The 25,351-nt window shown below is 51.7% G+C and overlaps 11 protein-coding genes across 11 annotated transcripts; 7 read left to right on the top strand and 4 right to left on the bottom strand.

Annotated features, from left to right (window-relative positions):
• Nucleotides 1-1,005: 1,005 nt before the first annotated feature.
• CPAR01_13324 (uncharacterized protein) lies at nucleotides 1,006-1,754 on the bottom strand (the record flags this gene model as incomplete). The annotated part of the gene is made up of 4 exons (XM_060497578.1): nucleotides 1,006-1,126; nucleotides 1,185-1,246; nucleotides 1,336-1,593; nucleotides 1,644-1,754. The coding sequence occupies 4 exons, from the start codon at nucleotides 1,752-1,754 to the stop codon at nucleotides 1,006-1,008; spliced, it is 552 nt and encodes a 183-aa protein (XP_060343971.1).
• A 1,160-nt stretch (nucleotides 1,755-2,914) lies between these two features.
• CPAR01_13323 (uncharacterized protein) lies at nucleotides 2,915-4,419 on the top strand (the record flags this gene model as incomplete). The annotated part of the gene is made up of 2 exons (XM_060497577.1): nucleotides 2,915-2,999; nucleotides 3,071-4,419. The coding sequence occupies 2 exons, from the start codon at nucleotides 2,915-2,917 to the stop codon at nucleotides 4,417-4,419; spliced, it is 1,434 nt and encodes a 477-aa protein (XP_060343970.1).
• Nucleotides 4,420-5,133: 714 nt separating this feature from the next.
• CPAR01_13322 (uncharacterized protein) lies at nucleotides 5,134-5,901 on the top strand (the record flags this gene model as incomplete). Its single annotated transcript, XM_060497576.1, has 1 exon — nucleotides 5,134-5,901. The coding sequence occupies one exon, from the start codon at nucleotides 5,134-5,136 to the stop codon at nucleotides 5,899-5,901; it is 768 nt and encodes a 255-aa protein (XP_060343969.1).
• Nucleotides 5,902-6,753: 852 nt separating this feature from the next.
• Nucleotides 6,754-8,154, top strand: CPAR01_13321 (flavin containing amine oxidoreductase; the record flags this gene model as incomplete). Its single annotated transcript, XM_060497575.1, has 1 exon — nucleotides 6,754-8,154. One exon carries the CDS (start codon nucleotides 6,754-6,756, stop codon nucleotides 8,152-8,154), a length of 1,401 nt encoding a protein of 466 aa, XP_060343968.1.
• Nucleotides 8,155-8,401: 247 nt separating this feature from the next.
• On the bottom strand, nucleotides 8,402-9,391 carry CPAR01_13320 (uncharacterized protein; the record flags this gene model as incomplete). The annotated part of the gene is made up of 3 exons (XM_060497574.1): nucleotides 8,402-8,639; nucleotides 8,699-9,117; nucleotides 9,173-9,391. The coding sequence occupies 3 exons, from the start codon at nucleotides 9,389-9,391 to the stop codon at nucleotides 8,402-8,404; spliced, it is 876 nt and encodes a 291-aa protein (XP_060343967.1).
• Nucleotides 9,392-10,378: 987 nt separating this feature from the next.
• Nucleotides 10,379-11,642, bottom strand: CPAR01_13319 (fungal cellulose binding domain-containing protein; the record flags this gene model as incomplete). The annotated part of the gene is made up of 4 exons (XM_060497573.1): nucleotides 10,379-10,550; nucleotides 10,644-10,960; nucleotides 11,066-11,429; nucleotides 11,491-11,642. The coding sequence occupies 4 exons, from the start codon at nucleotides 11,640-11,642 to the stop codon at nucleotides 10,379-10,381; spliced, it is 1,005 nt and encodes a 334-aa protein (XP_060343966.1).
• A 1,334-nt stretch (nucleotides 11,643-12,976) lies between these two features.
• On the top strand, nucleotides 12,977-13,591 carry CPAR01_13318 (uncharacterized protein; the record flags this gene model as incomplete). The annotated part of the gene is made up of 1 exon (XM_060497572.1): nucleotides 12,977-13,591. The coding sequence occupies one exon, from the start codon at nucleotides 12,977-12,979 to the stop codon at nucleotides 13,589-13,591; it is 615 nt and encodes a 204-aa protein (XP_060343965.1).
• Nucleotides 13,592-13,962: 371 nt separating this feature from the next.
• CPAR01_13317 (uncharacterized protein) lies at nucleotides 13,963-15,704 on the bottom strand (the record flags this gene model as incomplete). Its single annotated transcript, XM_060497571.1, has 4 exons — nucleotides 13,963-14,089; nucleotides 14,147-14,605; nucleotides 14,661-14,683; nucleotides 14,766-15,704. The coding sequence occupies 4 exons, from the start codon at nucleotides 15,702-15,704 to the stop codon at nucleotides 13,963-13,965; spliced, it is 1,548 nt and encodes a 515-aa protein (XP_060343964.1).
• Nucleotides 15,705-18,753: 3,049 nt separating this feature from the next.
• Nucleotides 18,754-20,505, top strand: CPAR01_13316 (uncharacterized protein; the record flags this gene model as incomplete). Its single annotated transcript, XM_060497570.1, has 3 exons — nucleotides 18,754-19,028; nucleotides 19,090-19,521; nucleotides 19,578-20,505. 3 exons carry the CDS (start codon nucleotides 18,754-18,756, stop codon nucleotides 20,503-20,505), a joined length of 1,635 nt encoding a protein of 544 aa, XP_060343963.1.
• Nucleotides 20,506-21,083: 578 nt separating this feature from the next.
• Nucleotides 21,084-22,618, top strand: CPAR01_13315 (uncharacterized protein; the record flags this gene model as incomplete). The annotated part of the gene is made up of 2 exons (XM_060497569.1): nucleotides 21,084-21,435; nucleotides 21,504-22,618. 2 exons carry the CDS (start codon nucleotides 21,084-21,086, stop codon nucleotides 22,616-22,618), a joined length of 1,467 nt encoding a protein of 488 aa, XP_060343962.1.
• A 1,035-nt stretch (nucleotides 22,619-23,653) lies between these two features.
• Nucleotides 23,654-25,279, top strand: CPAR01_13314 (uncharacterized protein; the record flags this gene model as incomplete). The annotated part of the gene is made up of 2 exons (XM_060497568.1): nucleotides 23,654-25,104; nucleotides 25,162-25,279. The coding sequence occupies 2 exons, from the start codon at nucleotides 23,654-23,656 to the stop codon at nucleotides 25,277-25,279; spliced, it is 1,569 nt and encodes a 522-aa protein (XP_060343961.1).
• Nucleotides 25,280-25,351: the final 72 nt, after the last annotated feature.

Raw genomic sequence — 25,351 nt, 5'->3', positions numbered from 1 at the left:
CACGCCACTCAAGTGCCTTGTCAGGCCTAGTGCTGACATGCGTCATGGCTTACGCTGCCGGGCAAACTTTGCGTGTGTCCCCCTCTCCTCGGGCCTCGAACGAATCAGGGCGTATAGAGATTCGCAGTATGCACTGCATTGAGATGGCCAAGAGGGAATCAGTGGAGGATATATGATCAAATTGTGCTGTTGGCAACATAGAGGGTTCCATCGCCGTGGGGCGGCATCTTCGGCCTTTAGTCGTCCGCGTGATCCTATCGCCGGCTTCCTTCGTCGACCCGACAGCAAGGGCCCAAACAACATAAATCTACCCAATTGACCCCAGTTGTGCATCCTTCGAGCATCGAGGTTAGCGGGGTAAACCGAATCATCATAGGTTTTCTCCCTCGGAAGTCCCTAGTCCTTCGGCAAACAGCCGCTATGATCCTCCGCGCCAGATCGAAGCTCTGGATCTCTGGAGTAATCATTGGCTTGGCCAGTGAGAAGTTGCCAGGTCTCATAGTCACACGCCCATGATCGCCGCCAAGGATACTGACGGAAGTGCCCTCCACGGCAGCTTGTGGTTCCCCAGCAACTCGCCGGCCCACCAAGGCCACTACAGTCGTCTTACCTGCATATAGGTAAACCAAGTCGCAACCAAAGAGACGTAAATGAACCAATGACGAGCTGTTCCTTGGACAATGATGTCTTTTCCCCTAGTGGAATGCAACCTCGAAGCGTTGTCCGCACGAGAAAAGATGACAGCCGGTGCCGACTCCAGATAGAGAGAGCTAATGCAGCAGGACTGATTAGGACAGAAATTGCTTTAGAATCCGTGTCCTAGTAATGGGTACCATCTTGACTTGGGGGTATATACAGACGAGTAGGTATATGAGGACAGGCTGGTCCGGGTGGTGGCATGGAGAATCATGTGCTCCGAGTGGGCTGACGGTCATGAAATGGCTGCGGAACCGGCGATTGTGCTTGTACTGCGGTCCCGTCTTTCGGGCTTCGGTGGTGAATATCTCAACTACCCGGCATGCCTTTCGGAACTGATGGAAATAGGTTTGGTTGCTGAAGACGTTCCCGGTTCCTCTTTGCGATCTCCATTTGTCGCTTCTTCTCAAGTCGGGCTCCGAAGAAGTTCCTAAGCCGTGTTAGCTGAAGCGAACTTTGTTCATATAGCACGCCAAAAGAGCTCATACTTTTGAAGTGCGAATACGCGTGGCTCCTCTTCCGCGGCCGGAGATGGCGTTTCGGTGCCGTTCTTGAAGTTTGTTAGCCGATATCCCAAGAAACCAGTCTTCCGATAGACTCAAGAAGCAACAAGCGGGATATCAAAGAGCTTGCCTTGACGCTGTCTTCCTTCTTCTCGTCCTCTGTCTTTTTGTCGTCCTTGTCTTTCTCTTTCTCCTTGTCTTTGTCTTTCTCTTTCTCCTTGTCCTTCTCTTCTTTTTCCTTCTTCTTCTTTTGTTTGTCTTCGTACTCCTTCTTCACACGCGCAACCTCGTCCTCGAGAGCCTTCTTCTTCTTCGCTTCAACGGCCTCTTTGTCGATGATAGGTGAGCAGAAGTTCTTGTCTTTCAGATGACTGGGGCAAACGTAGAAAAAGTCCTAAAGATCGAATTAGCTGCGCATTTCAGGGAAGAAACTATGGGCTTTACCTTATTTTCGGGAGCGACCAGGACGCTACTTGTGGCACGGTAGCAGACATCGCAGCCCTTGGCCGCCGTTTCCGCGACCTTGCGGTGAGTGTAGATATTGGAGAATGACATGGTATCGCTCAGCAGTGTATGATTATTTGGGAAGATTAGGGTGCCGTTGAAGGCTCGGTATTCAAAGCCTACTCCAAGGGCGGAACTAGCGTTAGCAAGACTCGAGGTTGGAGGTGCAAAGTCCGTGATGTTGCCTGACCTCCGAGGAAAGGAAGCTGTGGGGCACCCGGCAGTGACTTACCTAATGTGCTGTTCGGCTGGTGACAGCAGACGAGTGGAAACCGCGGGGTCAAGATGCGCGCCAAATCAGTGCCACTGCATTTGGGGCCTTGGGCGCATCCTCCACTGTGACGTCGCATCTTTCAGGGGCAGCCAGGGGAATGCAAGTCCCCCAAGGATGGTCCAAGCTCCCTTAGCTGGCGATAAGGAAAAAGATAAGACAAGGCTGACCTCGCACCTGTATTTTTTTCTCCCTTCACTGCGACTTAACTTCTGATGATCAAATACCTATGCTATTATGAACGAGCTCCTCTACGCAGTATTACCAACTTGCTTTGCTTTTTCCCTCGAGCTAATCTGGAATATGTCTCACACCTATATCCAGCTGGCGAAGTAAGGATACTGGAAATAACAACAATGATGTAAGGTTCTTGGGCGACTGCTGTTGTGGTGGTCGGAAGCATGGAATTGGCAATGAGAAACGACCACCATACATTGGAAATTGTAGATATTGGAGAAATATTGGGATGACCAAACATACCTATGCTGAACTATCAGAGTACCTTGGTCCACAGGGCTCGAGGTAATTGACAATTAGGGCCGTAAATGCCGAGTATTGTCATCGCTTTTGTCTCCTTGGAACCTTGAAGACTCGACTGAATCAGTGGCCCCTCGTAAGAAAAGGGGCTGCTGCCCGCCCCGAGTGTTCGCCGTACAAATTGCTATAGGCCTGTTACCGCCGCATTATGTAAGTCCGTGCCGCAGTGCACCAGGAACAGCCGCTTCAGCAAACAGCCGCCAGCTTCAACACGTCACATCACATAATTTTTTATCGACGTCGCGTCGAGACAGAGAAAACAATCCGGAAACTTCACTACATTCAAAGGGACGCTTTCCTCTACCCAGACGTTTCGAATCAGCCGCCATCTCGTTAATTTCATCGAACCCATCATCAAGAAGACACCGAATTTCTGGGACAGAAACAAATATTTCACCAAAAAATGGTTGCCGGCCTCGACAGCCAGCGGCTGGAAGCCGTCTTCCAGTCGCGACCCGACATCTTGCAGGGCATTCAAAAGGCAGCCAGTACTACCCTCCGTTCCAATTGCGCAGTTTTCTTTTCTTGAATTCTCAAATGTTGATTCTCGACTACTCAGACACACCCGATCGAGTCGCATTGTTCAACAATATCGCGAGTTTCGTTCACGAGCAGATCAACGGACCCGAACCGGCATCGAAACGCAGACGGATAGAAGAAGGCCCTACGAACGGTTTCAAGGCGTCTAACACAAACGGGGTGGCTGCAAAGCCTGTACCGAAAAGCATCGGAACCGGAAACGCTGCCGATGAAGAGGTTCTCCTTGTGACTAAGGAGATTTCCGTCTCCGTGCCCCAGCGCAAGAAGTACGAGCTCTGCTTCACAGCGAACTTCTTTTACGCGCGGTTGCCGAATACCACTGCACCCGTCGAGGGCATCATCTACGCTTGGGATGACATTGGTGCGTCTCCAACCGCACAGGAACTTAACATCCCAGCCAAGCTAACTTGCGCTTCAGAGTACCTCTTCTGCCTCCCCGTACCCGAGAAGACTCAGGTGCAGCACAACTACGTCCTGTTTCCCCGTGGAACATGCCTCCCGACGAAAACCTCACCCGAGAAGGAAGCTCTGGTATTCACAGTGCCTGCCACAGCCCCCAAGCCCGGCACCATCGAAGGCCCGAAAGCGAACGCTGCATCAGCAGTCTCCGACACCTACCGTGGCCTCTTTGATTGGGCGTTGACGACACACCTCAGCTCCGCTGGCAATCCTGCCGAAATCGTCGCAGCCGATCCCAACATCTTCCACAGCCTCGTCCGCCAGCCGCACAGACCGAATGAGAAGGCGGTACACGTCAAGGCCTTCCGCGGCTCCAAAGACGGATACCTCTTCTTCCTTCCCAATGGCATTCTCTACGGCTTCAAAAAGCCTCTAGTATTTCTGCCCGTCGACCGCATTGTGGCCATGAGCTACACAAGCGTTCTGCAGCGTACATTCAACATCGTGGTGGAGGTGTTCACCGAGGGTGACGCCACCGAGGAGATTGAGTTCGGCATGTTGGACCAGGAAGACTACGGCGGCATTGACGAGTCCTATGTCAAGCGCCACGGACTGCAGGACCGCAGTATGGCGGAGCAAAGGAAGGCGAAGATGGAGCTGACTGAGAACCTGAAGAAGAAGGGCGCAAACGCCGACGCTGATGCCAGTGGAGACGCGGATGCAAACGGCATGACGGAGCTCGAGAAGGCTCATCTTGAGGCTGAGCAGGCGCTCCAGGAGGATGAAGATGAAGACGAAGAAGACTATGACCCTGGCAGCGAGGGAGAAAGCGAGGGCTCTGGGTCGAGCGATGATGATGACGACGACGATGATGATGATGAAGATGACGATGCCGGGGAAGAAGGCGAAGATGGTGACGAGGAGATGGGTGAAGGTGAAGGTGAAGGTGAAGGCGAGGAAGAGAAGTGAGTTGCTAGGAGTCATGTGTGTTCAAGATGAGGCGGTTGTAGGATCTCGCTGTTACGGCTCGTGATCATGATAAAGGTGTACGATAGAGACGTCGGTCGTTAAATCGACTCCAGAGCATAGGCGTCCTCATACTGGATACCCGAGGGTTCAAGGTGAATCCACGTACAGCAATGCAACAACGGTGGAATCCACAGCCGTCTCTTAATCGCTGCACTTCCACTTGCTTGTAAATTACGGACACGAGGAAGAGAAGCCGTATTCTCCAGTTTCTTACAAAGACACAGAAGCTCTGCAGGTCCTGACTCAGCGAACACGGAACGCTGAAACATCCCATGTCAACTGAATTGACAGCCCTCCTAATAGACATCCAGAACGGTCGACTTGAGCCGAATACCTACTCCGTTACCTCTCACCCGATATTTCAAAGATGTGCATACGGCAGGATCCGATGAGTGTAGACACAGGCACTGGACCTTGCTTCACTTGTCTTACGAATGCGCATGGTTCAGGAAATTTTAATGAAGCTTACATTCAGGCACAAAATTCCTCTAATGAGAAGGTTCGGATCAAGGTAGCCTTTGTCTGGAGCATGTAAATAATAATATTGAGTCCAAAGAGATATAAGAGAAAGCACTCGGTGCCTAGCTGCTCGTTCATGTAAGCTCTGCCTACTCATTCTCTGTATATATTTATACTCCTTGATTGCTTACCATGATGAAGGCTACACTTCTTTGTCTAGCGTTCTTCCTGGCCTCATCAGCAGCCATCGCCATTCCCACCAAGACAGTCGTTGCCACAGCCTCCGTCCAGACGCCCACATCATTCAACGTCACCAATGTTCCGCCGCCTACAGGGGGCGATCGAGACCATGGCCAAGATGGCGAGAAAGGCAACCTCGCGCCCTGGGAACAATCGTTCTGTTCTATGAAACACCATCACGAAACAAAGTCATCACATCATAAGATGAAGCATCCCGCACATCTAGGGGGGAAAGACACCAAGGGCAATCAAGCGCCAAATTGGCAGCACTGCAAGAAACATCTCGGCAAGCATCTGCCTCCCAAAAAGTCGCCTAGAAGCTTAGCAGAGACAAACGGGACACGGGCATCCTCAGCGGAAGGTCATAGAGGTCAAAAGGAGCATGAGGGCCATAAGGGTCACAGGAGTCATGGGGAATGCTTCAAGAAGTGCGTTGGGTTCAAGATACCCTTCATCTCGAAGCTGATACCCGAGGGCATGATGGAGCCTGTCTGCGAGGGTATCTGTGGATGCAAGGGTTCTGAGCAATGTAAGGGTAAAGACTCGGGAGGCGAGAAGGAGCCGAAGGAAGAAAACCCTCCTATTCAGTATAAGGACATGAATGAGGTGCATAACTGGAAGGAATGGATTGCAAAAGAAAAGGAGATCAAGCCGGCCAAGGATAACGGAGATGCTCCGCCCACGACCAGAACGCTGAAAGATGTCTCTACGACACATGTATGAAGCCCAACAAGTACGCTACGGGCTTCTTGCTTAAGACTGCGCGGTTCGAAACTGTGTTCAGGAGCGAATAGTAAGGTTTGAGACAGGAAACTCAGCACCTCGCTCTCATGTGAATACACGACAATGTTACAGCTTACTTGTTGTTGTATACTACGAGCAAGACATCTAGAATGAAAGCTTTACATTCAGATAGCTTATACGGATTAGATATCCGGGGTCTACATCAGAATCCAGTGCGGCTGTTGAACCGCAAACATGCTAATTTGGGGCTCAGGAGCTTATATTTGTAGTGACGGAACAGACCTTTGGCTAGTTGGCCTTGCCCCAATCGTTACTCCTCGTCCACATTTGGAACTTCCTAGGGTCGTCGCCGCGATTCAATGGTACGCACTTTAGTGATCATAAGGCGCATCGATCATCGTGACAAACGATCGTTCCTCCCAGTGCAATTTAATATCGGTTACCTATCTGCCACGTGCGCAGCAAACCAAAACCCGTGGCTTATGCACATGAGGTCAAGCCAGACTCACAGACATGTGAGATTGAAGAGCCAAGCAAGCCAGGACGAAGGAAGACAAAGGAGCCCAAGGGAGATTACGAGGCGTTGTGATTGGTCCCCAATCCAGGCGTGGCTGACAATCCTCCCAATCTCCTGTAAGCGCTAGAGAGCTTCCCGCTGGCAGGTCCAAACAATCATCGGACGGGTACTTGAGTACAGACGAAGAACTGAGAAGGTCAAGAATTACGCATTCCGTGGACGAAAGCTCCAAACTTTCTTGCCATCTGGCACAAATCGAGAAATTTGGGTTCTTCTCAAACACTGTTTTGCCCAGCTCAACGCAACAACTCGCAATGATGGGTGAATCTACGACGGAATATACACCAGACACCACGCCTATATATGATTGCGTGGTCATCGGTGCCGGATACTCCGGTCTCGCGGCTGCACGACTCCTGAAGGATGCTGGAAAGAAGGTCCTTTTACTCGAGGCGCGCGATCGCGTTGGTGGACGCGCAAAGACAATACCGCTCGACAATGGCGACTACTGGGATGTCGGGGCCTCTTTCGTCGGTCACAAGCAAGATCTCATGCACGCTCTGGCAAAGGAGTTCGATGTGCCATTATTCAAGCCACCCAGCCAGGGAAAAATTGTCCTGGCTTATCGGGGCAAGGCGCGAAGCTATGCGGGCCTGATCCCGCCGGTGAGGCCGTGGGAGGCTCTGGACACGGGTCTGTTCGTCCGCCGATTCGAAAAACTGTGTGAGACGGTCAACATGGAAGAGCCGTGGCAGACACCAAACGCGGAGGAGCTTGACCGCATGACGGTGCATGAATGGTTGAAGAAGCAGGCTTGGACACAAGCTACCATTGATTTGGGCAACTTGGCGTTCGAAGGAACGATCGGGCAGAATACGTCTTGCATCTCGATGCTTCATGCCATGTTCTTTTTCAAGGGCGTGGTCAGTCTCACGTCAGGCTTGAGCTGCGAAAATGGAGCGCAGCAACATTTCATACAAGGGGGAGGCCAAGCCATTGCCGAGAAGCTGAGAGAGCACCTGGGAGACGGAGGCATTCGCTTTGAGGAACCAGTTTGCGGCATCACATACACCGAGAGTCTTGCGACCATCCGGACGTCTAGAGGAACATACCGCTCACGACGAATCATCTCCGCCATCCCGCCACCGCATATTCTCAAGATCGATTTCGAGCCAAGGTTACCGGTAGAAAAGACCACACTGCTCCAGCACATGCCGATGGGAGCCTACATGAAAGTCTACGCAACCTACAAAACCCCCTTTTGGAGGGAACGAGGCCTGACGGGAGAGAGCACGAACCCGACCGGCTTCCTCAGCGTGACCTACGACGCGACGTCGCAGTCCGGGGGCCCGGCCAAGCTCACAGGCTTCATCGTCGGCACCAAGGCGCGAGAGTTCATCAGCTTCAGCAAGGACCAGAAACGGGCCGTCGCCCTCGCTGGTTTTGCATCCGCGTTCGGTCCGGAGGCGCTCGACCCGGAAGAGTTCTTCTTCCACACCATGATGGAGGAGGAGTGGGCTCTCGGGTGCCCGATGGCGACGCCGGCGCCGGGGATGTGGACGCTGCTGGGGGAGTGGGTTCGGAAGCCGGTTGGGGCTATTCATTGGGCTGGCACGGAGACCTCGACGAAGCATTATGGGTACATGGAGGGCGCGGTATTTGCGGGTCAGAGGGCTGCAAGAGAGGTTTTGGAGGAGCTCAAGTGGAAGATCTGAGGTTGACGGTTCGAAAATGGGACGTTGTTTTTGGCAGATGGCCTGATGCAATTGAACATGTGTCTACAGGGGCAGTATCGGAATCACTGGCTTTTGGACTTGACAAATGACTTCGAGTGCATCACTACGCTGAATTAGTCTAGCATACCCCTAATTGAAACCAATGTGAATTGGAAGCCATATTCTATCAAAACCCAAGGCCGGAGATCTGTGTAAAGGCAGGGACTCAAAGAAGACCCTGGGGTAATCAAAGAGACAAGGTCACACAGCCATCGATGCTGTCCTCCTCAAAGATGGAACCGAAAATGATGCCCTCGTTGATTCCAGACTCGTGGAAACCGGACTTGGTGAGGTCACCGGTGCCGTTGATCGACTTCTTCAAAACGCCAAAGTGAAACTGTCCCTGTCCCGAGATGTCGTTCTCGATGGGCTGGCCCTGAGCGACAAGAGGGGCATTCCCTTGAGAGTAGTACACCTGTGTCAAGCTACGATATCAATGTCAGTAAAGCCGGCTACAGTCACAGAAGCAAAATCATGCACTCACTTCTTGCCAAAGTCCAAAGTCAGGGCAAAGTTGTGGAACACGCCCTCAGTGAACTTGGTCTTGAAGAGCTCCGGCGACGGGTTGGTGTTGGAGTTGCCAAACAGGTGGAGAACATCCGGGTCCGCCGGGTGAATGCCGATGAGATCGCCGTACTTGAGTGCGAATTGGTTCGAGCTGAAGATGGAGCTCTCCAAAAAGACCATTTGGTATTCGTGGGTTAAGTTAAGCGGCTTCTTAGGGTCCTTCATCATGCTCCAGTGGACCGTCTTGATGCCGGAGGTGGATGGGTCGGTGCCGTTATTGCTCATGGGCAGCATCTCTGCGCGGCGGAAGCCCGTTTGCACATTGGTCTCGGTGGGCGCGAAGATGGATCTGTCGTCAATGTTGACTTGGAAAGGCTTGTTTGCCGGGCCGTCGAGCTAAGGAAGATCGGTCAACTGCTGCCAGAAAGATTCATGTTGACGTGTGGCTTACCAGAGACGACAAGCCTGTCGGAATAGTGACAACGTCACTGGCCTTCAGACCCTTGCCGAAAACAAAGCCATTGTTGAAGGGACTCGCAGAGGTGTCGAAAGAGGCGGGTGTGAAGTTTGTTGGGATTCTGCCATCGAACTGGATAGGGCACTTTGCGGCATCGGCGGCACCAGCCGCGACCACAACAAGGGCGCCAAGAGAAGAGGAAGAGAAGTGCATGGTGAGTGGAGCGAGTGTCGTAAAATAACTTGTTAAAGAATGAGTGTAACTGACTAAAAGTCTTGAGCGAATGGAATAGAACTTCGCGACAGACGATTTGCACAGGGCCAAGCAGACTACAGTTCAGATGACAGATGCGACACTTGTAGCCGCATGCGAATCTATAAGTACTTGGGTGTTTAGTATCCCACCGGCCTACGATATTGGATAGAGACCTCCTCTCTTCGTCAATTGGTCAGTACAACAAGGCCATGGCCATGCTGGTATGGGTTAAAGAGAGTTGTTGACGGGGGTCGTGGAGTGGTTAGGGGAAGGATGCTTTATCTGGCTCGGTTTCGCTGTTGTACGAAGTTTCCGCCATTAGTCGTTACGGAACTGGCGGAGAATAAGGTGGAAGAAGAGCCTCAGCATGCTAAGTTGCGACTCGGTGGTTGCCGGTGGGATGAGTTTCCAATTTGTCTGAGACGCAATTAGAGTTTGCTTCATTCCCGAAGCTTTGGAAACTCCGCCGATCTTGAATCGTGTAAGGGGCAGAATGGAGACGGTTCATCCGTTGTCGGGCAGCCAATTTGTCGGATGGTCTGACATTGAAGTTGATGCCCGGAATCATTCGCGCCCTTCTTCACTCAAAAAGCTGCATCGCGTCGAGCTGGGGTGTATGGTTTTGTGTGCGTAACTTCATTTCGCTGCATTTCAAAGGGATCCAGGCTCAGTCTCCATGATGGAGCATCTGACTGCATACCTTACACGAAGGCACCCTCACTGTTCGAACATTGTCGAGTGCCAATGACAGTGAATAGCGATAAGCTTGTTAGGTTGACACCTAATTGACGCTATGTGTGATGACGTAGCAATTTGGAATATGTACAGTGAACGCATCATGGCCTGCGCATCATTCGCACTACAAAAAGCTCCATTATCTCATGGTAGCCAGAGTATCTGAGCTGACCTCGAGCACACATACCTTCTCCGCCGCGTTGCTATCCCCTAGGCGAATTGGCAACCCAACTGCTGCGGTGTTGCTGTGACGCCAAGCGTAGCCAGAGTGTTGATGGCGTACTCGCAATGAGCCGGCGAGGTAATGTGAATCGTGTCGTGGAAAAGGTACTTGCGAGCAGTGTAGGCACAGTTAGTCGACTTGTAGTCAGGATTCGGAGGCCTGCAAGGTTATAAGGCAGTCAGCGTCTTTGTTCGGAAAACAACGATGTTGAACAATATTTCGGGCCTGGTGTTGGAGTGCTTCACTACTTACACGACAATGCCAATGGGCAGAGCGTCTGCGCAGTAGCCGTTTCGATCAAGGTAGCCCGCGGTGGGACCGGTTGTCAGCGTGCCAGCCTTAATGGACCTCAAGCTCTGGGTGAAATCCGGTGCAAAGATGGTGATCTGCCCGCGATACGTGTTGTTGTTTCTAAGTTCTGTGATGAGATTGTTCACTGCTACACGGTAGTTGTTTGCGAAGTCGGCGACCTTGTCTCTGTCTGCCTGGGACAATATCTGAATTCTGGGAATGAGCTCCGCCGGCAGGACAGAGAGGAAGACAAAGTTACGAGCTCCGGCGCCATAGATCTAGGGCGAGGGGCCAAAGTCAGTCTCTAGCTCAATTGTTTTCGCGCTCTCAAGTCATGACGAAAAGTGGGTGCGTCGAAGGGGCGGACAAATGTAGCTCTTTACCTGGGCAAACTTGGTGCGGATGACTCCGATCAAATTGTTGATAGTTTGGGCTTGATTAGTGGTGGTGTTGTAGGTACCAAGAATATCATTGCCGGTGTTCGACGCCAGGAAGATAAAGAGAGAATCCCTAGCCGAAGCAGTACCTGCCGTACGAGCCGCTGTGAAAGCGGTAACGATCTCATTGATTTGATCATTCCAGTTGATGATAGGACTGAAACCGGGAAGAACTTGCGTGGGCACCGCATAGCGAGAGTCCGTTACCGCCCCGGGGTATGCAAACTTGTTGAGGACAACATTGTTTGCACCGCGTGCATTGGCGATGTAGTTTATATGGTTCGGCCCGTTTGAAGTCGTGCTGTAGCTCCTACCATCACCCTCAGTCAGCTTATTCGAGAAAATCCCAAAAGGATAACTGAGACACATACAAAGGACCACTTCCGATGTAGTCGTAAGATGCACCAGCTGTCCAGATGTTGCGGATTGTGTTGAAACCTCCCCAGTTAGCCCCTTGGGCATCGACTGCACCAGCGAGCAACGCGGCACACAAGGCGAGGGACGAGTTCCACTTGAGAATCATGACTGTCCCTGAATCAATTGGCGTCCGAGATCTTTATGTGAGCAGCTGAAGAGAAAAACGAATGGTGGTGACAGCTGAGCGAGTGATTGCCTGAGATGAGGCTGGTTGCGAATTGTGTAAGTGTAGATGCAGATGACATTGCTCAGAATGGGATCGCCGCCGTCCTATATATGATAATTGACCTCAAAGGCACTCCGGCATATTATCCTTGAGTAAGACGGTCTAGACCGCGATCACCGTTAATCAGGATCGCATTTATCTGAGCCTCAAACCTCGTCCTCGGATACGGATAGGCACACAAGCCATCCATTGTGGGCTGCATGACGTGTGGGATCGCTGAATTGCCTGGGTAACAAACCTTGCCGTACTTAATGAGTTGCTGTTCGGCTTGCACAAGTGTTCCTGGCTTTTAAAGCCTGTTCGCGCAATACCGTCCGAGGTTTTTAGCCTCCCCCGCGATCCGATGATCGGATGTTGGGAGGAAGACCCTCCTCAAGGGGCAGCAAGACGCATTGACTACGAAATTAGACAAACTTCGTCTGCCATCCGAAAACCCTAATCAGCATTATATTTTGGGAGTTGGTGTGATCCAATGTGAGCTCTGATTCGGCTTTGAGAGCATGGACGTGTTCATGTACGATACCGAGCGAAGGAATGAGGCAGGATTTGTGTTCCTATGTGTTCACTGACTCCCCTTCTCAGACCTGAGCCGTCGCCTACGCAACCACGGGCGTGCACAGGGGCCAGTGCACCGGGCAGTTTCCAACTTGAAGAAGAGCCAACTGGCCACTTACGAGTAGCCGACTGCGCGATTTTGAAGATCTTTCCAATGGTGATAAAGAACTTGTGGCTTTCTCAGACTGACCTTCCTGGGCTGCCCGACCAAAGTCGAGATGGGTGCCGTAGGAAGTTAAGGTCAATTCAACCGAGTCTTCCATCCGTGGTTGAGTTGTGACACTGGCTTTAATCAAGTCGTTATGATCATAGACCTTAGAAACCCCCTCTTTGTGCATTCTTTATTCTGACTAAAGTTCATCCTGTTTTCTTTGTGCAAATGTGTCTTTCAGTCTGATAGTGAATACAGAGGAGTAGGTTCGAAACAGGCGTTGAGTCGTGAATAGAACCCTCCCCCCATAACCAAGTGGTATAATACATAAATTCGCCTGCATCATCCGTCAAGTAAACGAGACATAGTCCTCCAATCTCTTCGCAACCGAAACAACAACCAAACACAAGAGTCACCATTGTTAAAGATCCATCCACCGAGCAATCTCAACAATCGCGTAGGTCAGTCCGTCTGTCATACCCAAACACAACACAACACCGAGCATACAATGTGTGAGGTCAAGCAAATCCGCGAGAGCTGTATCCGCTGCAGTGAAGTAGTTCGCCATGTCACGGATATGAAGCCTTGTGAGAACCACCTCCAAGTCAGATCTAAGAATGGAACTCTGGCTCACTGGTGCAAAGGCAAAATCACAAGAAGTATCCACGAGACATACTTTCCAACTCGCCATCCATGTAACGACGCTTCACATACCGCTGCCTTGTCGCGTTGGACTTCTCAACCAGCCAGACAACCACCGCCCGCTGGCCCCCAGCGCGTAGAGCGCCTCAGCGACCTAGGCATCCGACGTGGGAAGGTAGTAACCCAAGAGCCCCAGTGTCAGAATGAGACATGTGATAGTCTTTGTTGTTTGGAGCATTTCGAAGCTTGGCCCGAGGCGGTGCCAGAAGCTGTCAAGCAGCCCCAGACAAAGTACATTGGCCATCAACTCGATCCCGCCAAGCCCTCTCATGATTTTGACATAGTATTGGGCGTCTCGGTGGCTCGATTGGAGACACATCGAGTTTTTCGGCAGTTTAACCAGTGGCTTGATGTCCCTTCATTTCGTGTTAGACGCCTTGACGACACTGACTCTTTCTTTGATGACGATATTACTCTATAAGTAGGTGATGAGATCCAAGGGTATTGGGAGGAATTTTGTTGGTTCCAATTTGCAATCATGAGTGCGTGCTTGGATCTCGATATTGCACAGTTATGATATTGCACAGTTATGATATTGCACAGTCATGGATTGGCTCATCAAGACGATAGATTGAGGCAGACTAGGTAGGTAATAGAAGTCCTGGAAGTTGGCTTGAGGGTGCTTTAAAGTTCCAGCAGTGCGTGGCGAAGGAAGATGAAGTGACCAGGGGCTCTTCTCTGAACAACCTTTGTGGTATCTCTCAGACAGAAAGTCGAATACGTAAAATTATGACCATAATCCACCTCTCAAAGTATGCAGAGGTAAGTATGATTCAAAAAAGAAATGTCGACTCATCGGATCGTTAAGAGAGCAATTGAAGACGCCGGCAAGCTGAAACTGTCGTTCAGGACTTCGTCTTCCCTTACATCGCCCTCGGGCTCCCCAGACACAGTCTCGAAACTCTGTCCCGCCCACGTCCTGCTCACGACGTTCAGTAAGCTTGCAAAACAATTACAAGATGAGAAGTCCACTTACAATCCAGCATTAGCAGTCGTATTTTCCGAGAGCAGCATCTTCACCGTAGTTGATAGACCTGATCCAAGGCCCTTCAGATTAACGCTGATGCTCGGCTTCTCTTGTCCCCCGAGATGGACTTGCGTGTTCAAGACAACAATTCTGGCAAGTCGCTCTTGCTCCCATATGCCATACGCGGTAATAGTAATATTACTGGTCGGTATTTCGGCAACATACGCTTCGCTAGACTTCCCGATGGCTTCGTTGACAATCAGAAAGGCGTGATAGGATGGAAGAATGTGGGGACGAGTAATGTTTAGACCGTCATCGGAGTCGCTTGTTGGCTGTATCAGGTTGTATCTGAAACCTACCCCGTGGTGGAAATGAAGCCTTTGTATCCCAAAAGAGGCGCCAAGTAAGAGCCAATCGGTTGCCCAGAGTGCACTCTCAACAGTATTACTCAGCCCAGGTTGGCCATGGCTATAAATAAGTCACAAAGTTAGGACATCGTCTAATTAAGACGAGCGAGACTCACTTTGCATAAGAGTTTGTCTCGCCCTATTCAGATGTCAGTAGGTAAAATGAGATGGTGTGTAAAAGACACTCATACCAATAAATAGTCTAAACCCACGGATCTCACTGCTTGTATACCGGCCATCTTAGTAGTCAAGTTGCCGCGCACGTATATCTTGTTCATCAGATCTCCGGGGTTGACGACACGGCGTGGATCGAAGCCGCCAGAGTAGGCATGCTCCGTGAACTGAGTCGTCGCATTTCGAATGGTCGGGTCGTTCAGTATACCCAGCTGTAAGGGTCCTGCTGGCGTCCATTCTGGGGCGTTAGCTCCAGTAAAGGCCCCAGGCGACAGTGTGGGCCGATCTGAACCGGTGTGATTGAACTCGATCTCTCTGCTCACTGCCTCGGCATACTGTGCCCAGGTATCTGTATAGTTGGCAGTATCCCACTCAACGCCGTAGGGACCATTGTACACCGTCCGCGTCAAGCCATAAAAGTCAGGCTCATTTCCCAACTCGACGTTGACAAGTCGCACATTCTTGGTTAAGTTTGCCCGGTCCCCTTGAAAGGTCTGCGCAAGCAACCGGGCCTGAGCAACGGTCTCAGTCTGGTTCAAGGACTTGAGGTTGAGACCCCACATGAAGGGCGTTCCAGCCGGTAGATTCCCCGATAAGGCATAAAAGTCTCGGCCGATGTAGATGTGATCTGCCTCTGGGTTGGGGACAGTCTCAGTCGGTTCCGGAAAGGTTTTGTTCATGACCTCGAGGCTTAGGTCTAGAGTGGCTCTGTCTTGCGAGTTGGCTCCTACACGAAGGAATGGCATATGCCCGGTCCTCTCGCCTAGGTTTGAGAGAAGCCGGTTGAAGTATTCGTTTGGTTTGCCGACTTCTTGCCCGGCCCAGTCTGGCCAGCGGTCCATCTCTATGCTGAAAGCTGCGAGGTGAGGAGAGAGCTTTTCGGCCCATTCTGGTCGGTGACTTGGCAAATGCAGATTGAGATTATACCCAAGACCGTCGCCGAATGCTTTGCCCAAAAGGACGAGGAGAACTAATGGTATAGACATTTTGCACGATGCAGCGACTGCGCTTGGAGGAAAAGATGAAAAATAGAGCAACAAACTGCCGGTCTATGTAAACAACCTAGAAATCAGAACTTTGAGAGAACATCGTCAGTGACTTAAATACACTTCGGTGAAGGTGTTTGCCGAAACACCCAGCCGAACGATGATACGTCATGTCAAGATTCTGCCAACTTCGAACGGGGACCTAGCTCATCTTGGAGACAATGGGCAGTATCAATGGCAGGCTCACGGGTGAACATATCCTCCAGACAGTCACTTTCAGCTGTATTCCCACAAATCGCTGTATTTTCGTAATTGTCTCTGCTCCCGCTGTAGGTAGACGGGCAGAGCAGGGTGACATGGTTCCCCGCAAGAAGTCAAGTGTCACTGCAACACTACTGCACGGAATTGAGCTTGAGCAGCTACAGAAAAGCGCGATTGGCCATGCACTAGCCGATCTCCTTTGCCGTTGTTCCTGTGTATACGCGTATTTTGACGACGTAAACGGTAAAATTGATCAAGTGATCGCGAATGGGACGCCGAACCGGCAAAGGGCTACGTGGTGAGAAGCTGCACATGTAGCTGAAATTGCCGAATCTGTCGCACTGCGACTTCGTAACTTCGAGTACAGCCCAATCACGTAGCAGCAATCACTTTGAAGGCAGCCTTATGCTTGAGAAATGAGCTGCGGACGAGGTCCCACTCAAGTTGTCTTCAGCCAAATTGTGGTTTAGACTTAGCAAGTCTTGGAGATTGGTCCAGTGTCCATGAATCAAGATTAGATATGGGGATGCATTTGAATAACATAGTTGAACAAATTTGATGGTAAGCATAGATCATAACATCGCTCAAAATGCGTAGCTTTGTGTTAATTTAGTTTGTTCTGCCTTCTCTTTGTGGCGATCCACTTGTTAAGAGAGATCGAAGATACGTGAATCACGGGTACAACGGGCTGGAGTGAGTTTGTGTGAACGTAGCCGATCCTGCCCAAATAAATCGTGGCCCATAGACTTGTTCTGGAAAACAATTTTCTTTGACTCCATTGTGACTCTTTGTACCAGGACACTCGAGACTCAACCACAGGTCTAGTATTCACGAATATTACACCCATATAATACAACGGCCTCAAGTCAGTCTACGTATATCTGAAGGCTCTCTTACTATCGTCTTCCAGCTCACTTTAGAAATCACCAAACGCAAGCAACTTCAACACAACATTTCAAACAAGAACAAGAGTGTATAACCGCTTCTTTAGAGAGATACTTTTTCAAGGTAGCAAAGATGTGCATTATTTACTCCTGCACAGAAAGATGCATCCGGTGCAGACGCCCAATAAACTACTATGAGCGACGATTCCCCTGCGCAGAGCGATATTGGTACATTGATGAGATCTCTGGTGCCGAGATTCCCACGTGTCCCAATGATCTTAGATGGATTACAGGTATGGAAGGATGGCGGCCTCATTGTGGTTGGTGCCCGCTCACGAATTTAGCATTTGACAATCCCCCAGCACGGCGATAGTTGACGAGGACCGGCAGATCAAAGAATTGGGGCAAAAGTAGGCATGCATTACATGATTTATCTATAGAAATTCCTCCAAAGTAATTAACTTTGTGATGTCCAAGGCTCACGTGTGGCTCTTGTGGGTTTGAAACTCGGAAAGACTTCATCAGATCCTCACTTGATCTTCTTGAGTGACTGCAGCAGCCAATTATGCACTAGGTTCAGTCTTCGTGTATCATCATCTTCCGCTGTTTAACTAAGTAATCCTAGAAGGCATTCCAAAGTTTCATATATCCCGAATATCAAAACCCCGGTGCTTGTTCTTCAAATACTTTCTCTGCTAGAGAGCTGTCTTTTCTGTCTATTTTTGGACTTCAATTCTCTGTCTAGAAACTTGAATCTTCGACCTTGGACAAGACAAAGAAAAAGAACTCTGAACCCTCGATATTTTGGCTCTCTACTTTGGCTGACCTCGAACGTACCAATGGTTAAGCCTCTTTATCGGGATGGGCTGCTGACATCAGCGCTGTGCCTTGCATCTTACATGCATGGCTTGCCCAGTTGTCCCCCAACCTCACCCATATCATAGGAATCCTTTTCCATCTCCAAAGCGCAGCGATTGGCCATATCGGAAATCCCACTCGAGACCCCTCAAGGCGGTTGCCAAGCCTGCGAAACCTAACGACTTCTCATCTTCTCTCTGGCGGGGAGCAACGTATGACACTCGTCTCAACTTGATTGGAGATGGGACCTGGCCCAAGTTAATCTGACCGTCGCAGCGGGATGTGGGAAATGGAATCAAGTCTATTAGTGTCCTGTTAACCGTCTTGACGTGTTTTTACTTGTAGAAAAGAAAATTGCTGAAGTATTTCCATGCGAAACAGCGCCAGAGCGCATTTGATTGCCAATGAGCATCATCAATTTGATGAAATCTCGCGCAACAACCAGAAGAGACAAGTAGAGCACATTCAATCAAGCTACGGACCCTGAAGGTAGTAGTCCTGGAGGGTGCATCGGCAAGTATCCACCCGAAGAGCCGGCGCCCCGTTGCGGCATTCCAGATATCAGACCCTAGCGGCATATCAGGCAACAGTTGGAAAAAGCCCCCCTTACGGTCAAACGTATCATCAACGACCTGATTGGAGAGCGAATGATACAAGCCCATAAGGAACATCAGTTGGCCAAGATGAACCGGTCTCCAAACGAAGCCCCTCGTCCACATCTTTTTGGGCGAAAAAAGATAGCCCTAGAGGAGGATTCACGCTAAATTCTGACAGGCGCGCCCGCAGAGGATGGTGGATCAACTTGTCGTTCCTTGGATCCAAATTGGTATTAGTTTCTGGATCTTTTCCCAGGTCTGCGTAGTGCGCCACGTTGAGGACGGGCTTGTCTGGGATGATATGTAAAGACGATATCCCTCTAGTAGATGACCGTTGAGACTTTTCTCCTCCTAGTCACCCTGGCTGGTCTGCAGTTCTGGTAGACGACCAAATCACAATCAAGCTGGTGTTCGTCAAGTTACATCACTCAACAACCACGGCCAAGAAAGATGGCAAGTCAAGTCGGCCAAGGGCTCGGGAACATGGCGGGCAACGGTACAGCCACAGCAGGAAGCTTCCTCGCCTTCTTAGTCGAAGACGTGCAAAAGTCGACTTCCTCGTACGCTACGGTAGTGATTCTCCTCGTCTTTGCGATCTTTGTCCACAAGTTCTCGTCGCCCGAGCTGGACAGTCGCGAGCCGCCAGCGATGAAGTCTCGGGTCCCAGTCATTGGGCACTTGATTGGCATGATCCAGCACCAGAGCCGGTACTTCAAGGTCTTGGAGTAGGTCCAACTACACCCGGAATAAGACGTAGACAGGCGATGTATGCTGACACTGACACAGACGCCGGAACATGGGCATCGCGACGCTACCTATCCTAAATGGCAAGATGTACGGCATTTGGGACCCGATTCTAATCCAGGCCGTGTACCGAAACCGTAATCTTTCATTCGAGCCATTCGCAGTTGAGTTCGCGCAGAGGGAATTGGGCTTCAACAACGAGACGCTCAAGATAATTGAAAACGGTACCTTGTTGCCTGAGTTCTTTGAGGGTATCCACGTTGGCATGGCGGCAGATAACCTGCATCGCATGAATGCCTCCGCTCTCGCATACGTATCTGATGCGTTGGACGATCTCTGCAGAGGGAACGAAGCTTATGAAGCGACTAATTTCTGGATATGGGTGCGGGACTTGATGACTATGGCGACTACCGAGGCCCTGTACGGGCCCGGAAATCCGCTAAAAAAGGATGCAAGCCTGATGAAGGATACCTGGTGAGTTGTATCTCGTACACTTTGTGCAACGATCAAGAGGTCTCATACAAGTACAGGATCTTCGAATCGGACCTACCGGTGCTGATGCTGGGCATCGCGCCGTCCATCACGGCACCCAGATGCTTCAAGGCGAGAGCACGGCTTCAAGCGGCGTTGGGTGAGTACTACGGAAGCGATGGGGATTCGCACAAGGATGCATCGCAGATCGTCAGGAACCGCGCCAATGTTTTGCGAAAACACGGCATCCCGGGCAGGGAGGTGGGAATATTCGAGGTTGCGCTGCTGCACGTAGCCACCTCCAACACCATTCCGACGTTGTTCTGGTTCATGGTACACGTCTTTAGCCGTCCCGAGCTGGTGGCACGTCTGAGAGACGAACTCTTGCCGGTGGCGCAACATGGTGGTAACGGAGAGGTCACGCTTGACATTGGCACCCTTGACGACCGTTGTCCCTTGCTTGTGCGCTGCTATCGCGAGGCGATTCGCGTATCAAGTAAGGGAATGGGCAACCGACGCGTGCTGGAGGATACGACGATATCGGATGGTAGTGGGAAATCATATCTCCTCAAGAAGGGGTGCAACGTGCAGATGTCATCTCAAGTCAGCCACAGCTTAGAGAAAGCTTGGGGAAAGGATCAGGAGTCGTTTGATCCAGATAGATTCATCGTCAAGACTGGGAAGGAACATGCCGAGACGGAGAAGCTGAAGCGAGCGGCGTTTATACCCTTTGGCGGTGGGAGACACCTGTGCCCTGGACGCAACTTTGCGTTTGCAGAGAATCTCGGCTTCGTGGCGTCTCTGTTGCTTGGATTCGATGTTGTGCCTCTGGACGGGAACATGGAATCGACGGCCAAGGTTCCCAAAGCAGCGGGATGTTCGATGACTGGAGCCGCCGTTAAACCCGTCGATGATGGCGAGGGTTATGGAGTCCGAGTTCGGAGGAGAGAGGGATGGGAGGGCGTGAAATGGCGGTACATTAGCTGAAACGGTTTGAGTAGATGTCTGGATATAGTCAACGAAAATGGATTGAAATCTCCCCCAAGCCGTTAAGCGCATGATCCCGTGAAGTGCCATTCCTTGATGATGTAAGGCCTGTAGGACCTTCAGTTGATCGCCAAGACCTCATGTCCGGAAACCAGGTTTAGGTATTGTCGGCGTGGCACAAGATCGTAGTGATTGGAGTGAATAAGCTAGTTCCCACGGAAATTGGGGTACGATGATGATGCTACTGCGAGATTCGAGGGCCAGACCAGGGTGGAGCTGTCATGGAGCTTAGCTGGAGCAATCTGCCAAGAAATTTGGAGCTGGAGAGCTGGAGCTGTAGCTCCGGAAGCTCAGCCACACGCTACACGTGACTGTCATCACCCATTGACGTCATGGCAGCATTGTCGGGTTGCAGCTAAGAACTGGCGGAAGGTGCGATACTTGGCCCGGCAGAGAGCTCTTTCTTCTGTTGTCAGTGCTGTTTATTGTTCTTATTCCCTAGATTCCTTAATAGAAATGCTTCCTTGCCCATAGTTGAGCGCACATTAAACACCACAAACCAGAAACAGACGTCGAAAATGAGCTACGCGTTCCGTCGCGTATGCCTGCAACTCCCTACCAGCTTCGGACCTAAGCATGGTCCGTTGCGTCAAGCTTTCCGCCCAGCCGGGCCCGGCATTGTCACAAGACAGATCCCGGTGAACAGACGCGCGTTTGGGCTCTCCACGAGACGGCAAAGTGACCTCGACGACGCCAAGACCAAGAAGATCAGCCAAGATGACATGAGCAAGGAGGAAGAAAGGGAGAAGCTGGAGCGTGACGAGCAGATTGCGTTGAGAAAGCAAGAGGAAAGGCCATGGCACCGCGCCGGGGATGAGACTGAGCAGCGAGAGTTGTGCAAAGATCCCACAAACGGCGATAAGACTCGAGGTATGCCAGCTCTAATGTCACCTGCGCCCGGGCACACGTGCAGTGCATGATTACTTACTGTGAGCCAGGACGACTACTCACGACACCAACGAGGCTCTTGAAGCTCATCCTACCGCTGCCCTTCCACGCCGAACAAGCGCGGAACATACAGTCTTCCAAAGATAACAAGGACGATGACAGGGATTCAATCGCCCCGCTTGCCCTGCTTGTCCACCCTCAGCAGCCGTTGTCCTACCTCGAAAGACTACTCCAGGCTGAAATCCCGCCCATCGACGATGGTCGCCGAGAGCGAATCCCAAAGATATACTTCCGAGCAGAAGGAGACCACAAAGATGAGAACCAGGACAAGAGCGCATCGCAGAAGAAGGAGGGCAACGTCGCCTCTTACTCGGGTCTAGGCCACAAGGGCCCAAAGAAGGACCGCGATGAGACGAATTGGGTCAGATGGAGTAGCAGTACCGAGGTTGGCGACTTCATCCGAGACGCTGCGCGCGGCCGAGAGTTTGCAATTGGTATCGAGGGTTACAAAGAAGAGTTGCGGGTAGCTGTGCCGAGCTTCAATGACCGCACATACTACATGCGCGTTCGATTGCGAAGAATGTCTCGCCGCGTCGAGGAGTTGGCGAAACTCAAGCAAGAATGCGACACCCTTGCGCACCGTGGAGCACATCGCATGGCACAGGGAGGGTTCGGCCTCCTCGCCGGTTGGTGGGGAGTCGTATATTATGTTACCTTCCACACCGATGCCGGCTGGGATCTCGTCGAGCCAGTAACCTACCTGGCTGGCTTAACAACCATCATGGGCGGTTACCTGTGGTTCCTGTATATCAGCAAAGACCTCAGCTATAAAGCGGCCTTGAACATTACCGTCTCAAAACGACAGCAGGCACTGTATCAGGAGCGGGGCTTCGATCCCTCGGCTTGGGAGGCGCTCGTCCACGAGGCCAACTCGTTGCGTCGCGAGGTTCGGTTTGTGGCGACTGAGTACGATGTTGACTGGGACGAAACAAAGGATCTTGGCGGCGAGGAAGTCATGGAAGTTCTAGACAAAGAGAAGAAGGGTAGACGTCGGAGCGACGAAGACGAAGACGACGCCGAAGAAGAGCGAGCAGAGCATAAACGCAAAGAAGACAAGAAGAAGGAAAAGTCTGAAGATGGGAGCGAAAATAAGTCAGCATCATAGCCAGTTCCTAGAAACTTTTTCCAAGTGCGATACCCCTATATGAATATATTAGCCACATTCTAGCATGATTAAAACAAACACGTTTCGGAGGACCCTCGGGTAGCCCTGTCCTCGTTTCGCTCTGACACTGTGGATGTTCTGATGATGGGTGACTATTCTTTCAAAGACACAGAATGCTGGAGATGGCATGCCGTCCGCAAAGATCTGTCTGTTGTCGGGAGACTTGTCATGTGGCGAGGTGGTATTTCTCCAGAGTCAAATCGCGGGCACCGATCACCAGTTGTTGGGGGAAATATTTTCTCATGCTATCGAGCTCCATCGGGTGACCGACCACCAGACTCGGTGTGTTCCGGTAATACCTGCCGAGACGGGACGGATCGGCTTCACCGAGATGCTCCGCTTTCAACCGCTACGGCCCACCACATGCCAATTCCACAAGGCGTGCAAGGCCAAGGGAGCGAGGAAGGCCTTGAAAGGGAGGGGAGCTCTGACCCCCTAGGCGCCCAGACACCAAACTGCCCAACACCACCATCCCCGCCGCCGACGCCAACGGGAGAGCTTCACCCCACTTGGTTAACGCATCATCACACCACCACCCAACCAACAGGTCTCTGTTTGTCAGAATCTCGCAACCTTCCATATGGCCCTTCACTGAATGGCTGCGTTGACCTTCGAGAAGGGACACTAGAATCCATCCCCAGATCTGACGATACCTCTCCATCAACCGGGGGACATCAAGGCCTCGTCCGACGATCGAGTACAAAAGAACGACCGCTCGATATCACTCTGAGAAGTTGATCGACCCCGCCATTCTCCTCTTCTAGGCGTATCCCAAACGGCCACGACCCAACCCCCGATTGGACAAGAAAGACGCCTTCCTCTCTTGTCAGTCTGTCCTACCTCGCCGGGTCCCTAGGTACCCTACCTTGCCTTGCGTGCTCGCCCTCCGTCTCGTCCCCCTCCACCAGAAGCTAGAGCTTGGGCTACCAAGGTGTATCCGTACGGATAGAAGCGGTGCAGCTCCACCCCGCCGCCATGGCCCCCCAAATCATCCACCTCCCAGACGGACAGAAGTTTACAGTCACGCCAGTCTTTGCAGGCCTCTTTTTCAAGTCCCACGAGCTCAACACTCACAACAATCCTTTCCCCATCGGCTGGACGATCGTGCTCAATACCGAGGATGCACAACTCGAGGTGGATGGTGTCGACGGTGAGCAGGGCGAGGAAGACTGCACCCGCCGGCGGCACATACACAGCTTCAAACAACCCACACTACAGGGCGATAACCTCTTCATCTCGTCGATATCACAGCCTTCGAGCACCGAGTTCAAGCCCGCCGCGAGCCCAACACGCCAGATCGCCATGATGCTCTGGGTGACGCTCTATTGGTACTTCCATCAACCACAACCGTCACCTTACCTCACGACCGATGCATCGAGGCTAACGCCGGAAGAAGCGCGGCCGAAGGGTGAGTGGCGCATCAATATCAAGCGAGACGGGGTATTGCGGGGCAGAAACCTCATACCAAAGCTTGAGCGCATGGGACTTATTGCATCGCTGGACTCTGCGGTTGGGACGAACCTCAAGGATAACGGCGAGGAATGGTCGCAGATGTTTGTCTCGCGGCGCATGTTTTGGCAGATCCCGGGCCGGCTCTTCTTGTTCACCCTGCAGCGTACCAGTGCCGCATCGACAACGAACCCCGAATCGCCAAACGGGAGCAGGCCGACTTCACCTGCTCGAACCGAGTCGATTCACTCAAGGCATCATACGCCCATACACTCTCCGCACCAATCCACGGGGGGCCGTTTCGATGTCGACCTCCCCGGAGGACCACCGCCGATGACCATGGTCACGACATTGAACTTCCCCATCGGACCGTTCTATTCCAGTTCACATCTCCCAACGTATTACCCGCCAGCGCCTTTGATGTATACGGTCACCAACGGCGTGCGCCACCCCATCCGCAGGAAACCAGGCCGGATGGGCGAAGTCTTTTACTCGCGCTATGTGCCGAGCGTTGGGCAATATCTGTCATTTAGGGTAGCGTCACTTACACCAGAGCCTGTCCCATACCTTGGACCCCTGGGCCCCAAGCCTGTTGAGAATGGCCACCTCGCCAACCTCTCCGACACAGAGCTGCTGCAGTCGTGGCTGTCGAACCCGCGAGTACAGAAGTTCTGGGGAAACTACTCGCCAGACTTTTTGAGCAATGCGCTAAGCTCCAAGCACTCGTTCCCGGTGATTGGCATGTGGGACGGAGTGCCGTTTGGATATTTCGAGATTTACTGGGTCAAGGAAGATATCCTGGGCCAGAAGCTGGGGAACGATGCTGGGGACTATGACCGTGGCATCCACGTCTTTGTCGGCGAGGAGTGGGCGCGGGGACGGGTGCCGGCGTGGCTGACCAGTTTGGTGCACTGGTGCCTTACTGACGACTATCGCACGATGCATGTTTGTTTGGAGCCACGGATAGACAACGCGAGGTAAGACACTTCAGGAATATCGAGGGCGAACATAGCGGGCTAACTCTGGGGTCACAGATTCCTGCAGCATCTTCAATACGCGGGCTTTGCCAAAGAACGCGAGGTTGCGTTCTCTCACAAGCAGTCCTATCTGATGAAGTTGAATAGGGACGCCTGGGAAGGGCCAGCCTTGTGATGAAATGCGTAGGTTCCTTTCTATGAGAAGTCTTGGGAAATAAGTACAACACTATACAATAATATAATTGAA

This window comes from Colletotrichum paranaense, assembly GCF_030867605.1.
Source record: "Colletotrichum paranaense strain IMI 384185 chromosome Unknown Scaffold_12.1, whole genome shotgun sequence".
Classification (NCBI taxonomy): Eukaryota; Fungi; Ascomycota; class Sordariomycetes; order Glomerellales; family Glomerellaceae; genus Colletotrichum; species Colletotrichum paranaense.
The sequence above is the reverse complement of the archived record's forward strand: the minus strand, read 5'-3'. Positions and strand labels throughout refer to the sequence as shown.